We start from the raw sequence: 6,787 nt of genomic DNA, 5'->3' as shown, positions 1-6,787 counted from the left end.
ATGGGATATGGGGTGGATATGGGGGGATATAGGAGATGGGAGGATACTGGGGATAATGCGGGGGTATATAAGGGGGACTATTAGGGGCGATAAAGGGGGGATATGGGGGTTATCGGGTGGGATATGGGGTGGACTCACCCTTCGTTCTCATAGAGGTAACGCATCACGACCCACGGGACCACAAAGAGAATGGGGGCTCCTGTGGGGGGATATGGGGTGGGATATGGGGTATGGGGCCATGGGGTATGGGATATGGGATATGGGGTATGGGATATGGGTATGGGATATGGGATATGGGATATGGGATATATGGGATATGGGATGTAGGATATGGGATATGGGATATAGGATATGGGATATGGGATATGGGTATGGGATATGGGATATGGGATATGGGGTATGGGATATGGGGTATGGGATATGGGTATGGGATATGGGATATGGGATATGGGATGTGGGATGTGGGGTATGGGATATGGGATATGGGATATGGGATATGGGATATGGGGTATGGGGTATGGGATATGGGGTATGGGATGTGGCATATGGGATATGGGTATGGGATATGGGATATATGGATATGGGATGTGGGATATATGGGATATGGGATATGGGTATGGGATATGGGATTGGGGGATATGGGATATGGGATATGGGATATGGGGTATAGGATATGGGATATGGGATTGGGGGATATGGGATATGGGGCTATAGTATATGGGGCTATGGGGCTATAGGATATGGGGCTATGGGGCTATGGGGCTATGGGGCAGCTCACCCCATCCCAGCAGCAGGAAGGCAGGAAGGCAGCGGTCGCCGGAGAAGGTGGCGAGGACCAACAGCTTGTGCAGGAACAGCCCCTCGGCCAACAACCAGCCATAGTTGGCCCCCACGCAGTACTGGGTCATGGCCTGAGCCAGGCGGCACCCGGCCACCTCCTGGGGGGGACAAAATGGGGGGAGGAACAAGATGGAGGCATCAGGGTGGGGGTAGAAACAAGATGGCGGCACCAAGATGGAGGTGGAATCAAGATGGCGGCAACAAGATGGCGGCCGAACCAAGATGGCGGCACCAAGATGGCGGCACCAAGATGGCGATAAAACCAAGATGGCGGCATCAAGATGGTGGCCAAACCAAGATGGCGGCCGAACCAAGATGGCGGCACCAAGATGGCGATAGAACCAAGATGGCCGCGGCACCAAGATGGCGGCACCAAGATGGCGGCACCAAGATGATGGAGGTGGAATCAAGATGGCAGCATCAGGGTGGGGGTAGAAACAAGATGGTGGTGGAAGCAAGATGGCGGCCGAACCAAGATGGCGGCAACAAGATGGCGGGCAAACCAAGATGGCGGCACCAGAACCAAGATGGCGGCACCAGAACCAAGATGGCGGCACCAAGATGGCGGCACCAAGATGGCATCCGAACCAAGATGGCGGCACCAGAACCAAGATGGCAGCCGAACCAAGATGGCGTCCAAACCAAGATGGCGTCCGAATCAAGATGGCAGCAACAAGATGGCGTCCAAACCAAGATGGCAGCACCAGAACCAAGATGGCGGCTGAACCAAGATGGCGGCACCAGAACCAAGATGGCGTCCGATCCAAGATGGCGGCACCAGAACCAAGATGGCGTCCAAACCAAGATGGCGTCCGAACCAAGATGTCGGCAACAAGATGGCGGCACCAAGATGGCGGCAGAACCAAGATGGCGGCACCAGAACCAAGATGGCGGCACCAGAACCAAGATAGCATCCGAACCAAGATGGCGGCACCAAGATGGCTGCACCAGAACCAAGATGGCGGCACCAGAACCAAGATGGCGGCACCAGACCCAAGATGGCGGCACCAGACCCAAGATGGCGGCACCAGAACCAAGATGGCAGCATCAGGGTGGTTATGGAACCAAGATGGCGGCCGAACCAAGATGGCGGCACCAGAACCAAGATGGCGGCACCAGAACCAAGATGGCGTCCGAACCAAGATGGCGGCACCCACCTCGCGGCTGAGGAGCTGCATTGGGTCGGTGGTTCCGGTTCCAGTTCCGGTTCCGGTTCCGGGTCGAAGGTGCCGATGTAACAGCGCGTCCCGGGTCAAGATGGCGGCTGCCCGGAGCACGAAGGACAGGAACAGGTTGGAGTGGATGTAGTTCCGGGTGCAGCGCAGGCGTCTGTGGGGACAGAGACCCACAAGTGGCTCCTATGGGGGCTATGGGGCTCCATTGGGTGCTATGGGGCTCCATTGGGTGCTATGGGGCACCTATGGGTGCTATGGGGTGTCTATGGGTCCTATGGGGCTCCATTGGGTGCTATGGACTTCCTATAGGGTTGTGCCATTGGGCACTATGGGCACATTGGGTGCTATGGGGCAGCATTGGGTGTTATGGGTGTCTATGGTCCTATGGGGCACATTGGGTGCTATGGGGCTCCATGGGTCCTATGGGGGCACCTATGGGGCTCCATTGGTCCTATGGGACTCCAATGGGGTGCTATGGGGCTCCATTGGGTGCTATGGGGCACCTATGGGTGCTATGGGGTGTCTATGGGTCCTATGGGGCTCCATTGGGTGCTATGGGGCTCCATTGGGTGCTATGGGGCTCCTATAGGGTGCCATTGGGCACTATGGGGCACTATTGGGTGCTATGGGGCAGCATTGGGTCCTATGGGGCTCCTATGGGGCACCTATGGGTGCTATGGGGTGTCTATGGGTCCTATGGGGCACCTATGGGGCTCCATTGGGTGCTATGGGGTGTCTATGGGTCCTATGGGGCAGCACTGGGTGCTATGGGATCCCTATAGGACCCAATAGCACCCTTGGGTGTCCCATAGGTGTCCTATAGGTGCCCCATAGCACCCAATGGAGCCCCATAGGACCCAATGACCCCCCATAGGACCCAGTGCTGCCCCATAGATGCCCCAAAGGAGCCCCATAAGAGCCCCATAGGAGTCCCATAGGACCCAATGGCCCCCATAGGACCCCAATGGAGCCCCATAGGACCCAATGGAGCCCCATTGGACCCCATGCTGCCCCATAGGTGCCCCATAGCGCCCCATGCTGCCCCATAGGACCCAATGCTGCCCCATAGATGCCCCATAGATGCCCCATACCTGAAGAGCAGCAGCAGGATCAGGGCGAGGAGCAGCGAGACCAGGGAGACGCAGTAACACACCGTGTAGACCAGGCGGAACTGCTCCAGCAGCCAGGCATGGCGCTATGGGGGGGATATAGGGGGCGGGGGGGGCAATATCGTGACATATCGCGACATATCGTGATATATCGCGATATATTGTGACATATTGTGACATATCATGACATATTGTGCCGCCATATCACACCATATCGTGACATATCACGACATATCGTGACATATCGTGACATATCACGACATATCGTGACATATCATGACATATCGCTCCATATCATGACATATCACAACATATTGTGACATATCACGACATACCGTGCCGCCATATCACTCCATATCGTGACATATCATGACATATCGTGACATATCGCGACATATCATGCCGCTGTATCACTCCATATCACACCATATCACGACATATCACTCCATATCACACCATATCACTCCATATCACTCCATATTGCGACATATCATGACATATCATGACATATTGTGACATATCACGACATATCACGACATATCATGACATATCACACCATATCGTGCCGCCATATCACACCATATCATGACATATCACAACATATCGCGACATATCGTGACATATCATGACATATCATGACATATCGCGATATATCGTGACATATCGCGACATATCGTGACATATCGCGACATATCGTGCCGCCATATCACTCCATATCACACCATGTCACACCATATCACGACATATCACGACATATCATGACATATCGCGACATATCGTGACATATCACCATATCGTGACATATTACGACATACCGTGCCGCCATATCATACCATGTCACACCATATCACGACATATCATGACATATCGTGACATATTGTGACATATCATGCCGCCATATCACACCATGTCACACCATATCACAACATATCATGACATATCATGACAGATCGCGATATATCGTGACATATCGCGACATATCGCGACATATCGCGACATATCGTGCCACCATATCACGACATATCACTACATATAACACCATATCACGACATATCGTGACATATCACGACATACCGTGCCGCCATATCACACCATATCACACCATATCACAACATATAACGACATATCACACCATATCATGACATATCGCGACATATCGTGACATATCACGACATATCGTGACATATCGTGACATATCGTGACATATCGCGACATATCGTGACATATCGTGACATATCACGACATATCACGACATATCACACCATATCATGACATATCACGACATATTGCGACATATCGTGACATATCACAACATACCGTGCCGCCATATCACTCCATATCACACCATATCACGACATATTATGACATATCATGACATATCGCGACATATTGTGACATATCATGCCGCCATATCACACCATATCATGACATATCGCGACATATCGTGACATATCGTGACATATCGTGACATATCGTGACATATCACGACATATCGTGCCACCGTATCACTCCATATCACACCACATCATGACATATCACGTCATATCATATCATATCACAACATATTGCGACATATCGTGACATATCACGACATATCGTGCCGCCATATCACTCCATATCACACCATATCACGACATATTATGACATATCATGACATATTGCGATATATCGTGACATATCGCGACATATCGTGCCGCCGTATCACTCCATATCACACCATATCACAACATATAACGACATATCACACCATATCATGACATATCACGACATATCACACCATATCAAGACATATCACGACATATCGTGCCGCCGTATTACTCCATATCACACCATATCACGACATATCATGACATATCACGACATATTGTGACATATCATGACATATCGTGCCGCCATATCACACCAAATCATGACATATCATGACATACCACAACATATCATGACATATCGTGACATATCGTGACATATCACACCACATCAAGCCATATCGTGCTATATTGTGCTGCCATATCACACCACATCAAGCCATATCGTGCTATATTGTGCTGCCATATCACACCATATCAAGCCATATCACAACATATCGCCCCATATCGTGATATATTGTGCCATATCATGACATGTCGCGACATATCACGACATATCGTGCTGCCATATCACACCATATCGCGGCATATCGCGACATATCGTGAAAGATCGTAACATATTGCGATATATTGCGACATATCACACCATATCGTGCCGCATCGCGCCACCATATCGCATCATATCACGCCATATCACACCATATCACTCCATATCGTGATATATGGTGCCATCTCACGATATATCGTGCCATGTCGCGATATATTGTGCCATATCGCGATATATATTGTGCCATATCGCGATATATGGTGCCATATCGCGATATACGGTGCCATATCACGATACATTGTGCCATATCGCGATATATGGTGCCATATCACACCATATCACTCCACATCGCGATATATCACTCCATATCGCGATATATGGAGCCATATCATGATATATGGTGCCATATCGCGATATATCGTGCCATATCGCGATATATTGTGCCATATCAATATATATGGTGCCATATAGCGATATATGGTGCCATATCGCAATATATGGTGCCATATCGCGATATATCGTGCCATATCACACCATATCACTCCATATCGCGATGTATGGTGCCATATCACGATATATCGTGCCATATCACACCATATCACTCAATATCGTGATATATCGTGTCATATCGCGATATATCGTGCCATATTGCGATATATTGTTCCATATCGCGATATATGGTGCCATATCAATATATATCGTGCCATATCACGATATATCGTTCCATATCGCGACATATTGTGCCATATCGCGACATATCCCACCGTATCAATCCATATCACACCATATCACTCCATATCGCGATATATGGTGCCATATCGCGATATATGGTGCCATATCACGATATATTGTGCCATATCACACCATATCACTCCATATCGTGATATAGCGTGCCATATCGCGATATATGGTGCCATATCAATATATATCGTGCCATATCGTGATATATGGTGCCATATCGCGATATATCATGCCATATCGCGATATATGGTGCCATATCGCGATGTATATGGTGCCATATCGCGATATATGGTGCCATATCGCGGTATATGGTGCCATGTCACGATATATGGTGCCATATCGCGATATATCGTGCCATATCACACCATATCACTCCATATCGCGACATATGGTGCCATATCGCGATATATCATGCCATATCGCGATATATCGTGCCATATCAATATATATGGTGCCATATCGCGATATATTCTGCCATATCACACCATATCACTCCATATCACACCATATCACTCCATATCATGATATATGGTGCCATATCGCGATATATTGCACCCCCCCCCACCTGCAGCGGCGCCTCCATCTCCGTGTCCTCGCACTGCGAATGGTCCCTCCACGTTCTCCCGCTCCCGTCCGTCACCCACTGACCGTCGGGGCCGCAGCGACGGACCACCAGCCCACCCTGCACTGCCAACATAGCGCCCCATAGCGCCCCATATATCCACCCCATAGCCCCCTATATCCACCCCATATCCCCCTATATCCCACCATATCCCCCCATATCCCCCC

The 6,787-nt window shown here is 49.8% G+C and overlaps 1 protein-coding gene across 1 annotated transcript in view; it reads right to left on the bottom strand.

Moving 5' to 3' along the window:
- The window catches only part of LOC107307594 (gastric inhibitory polypeptide receptor-like), a 13,655-nt gene extending 6,938 nt beyond the window's left edge, over window positions 1-6,717 (bottom strand). Inside the window, 5 exon segments of the mRNA XM_032441890.1 lie at window positions 139-199; window positions 779-938; window positions 1,998-2,169; window positions 3,107-3,210; window positions 6,564-6,717. Coding sequence (XP_032297781.1) covers window positions 139-199; window positions 779-938; window positions 1,998-2,169; window positions 3,107-3,210; window positions 6,564-6,695 — 629 coding nt within the window. The 5' untranslated portion in view covers window positions 6,696-6,717.
- Window positions 6,718-6,787: the final 70 nt, after the last annotated feature.

Source organism: Coturnix japonica, unplaced genomic scaffold (genome assembly GCF_001577835.2).
Source record: "Coturnix japonica isolate 7356 unplaced genomic scaffold, Coturnix japonica 2.1 chrUnrandom692, whole genome shotgun sequence".
NCBI classification, from domain to species: Eukaryota; Metazoa; Chordata; class Aves; order Galliformes; family Phasianidae; genus Coturnix; species Coturnix japonica.
Note: the sequence above shows the minus strand (reverse complement) of the source record. Positions and strands in the feature narration are given on the sequence as shown.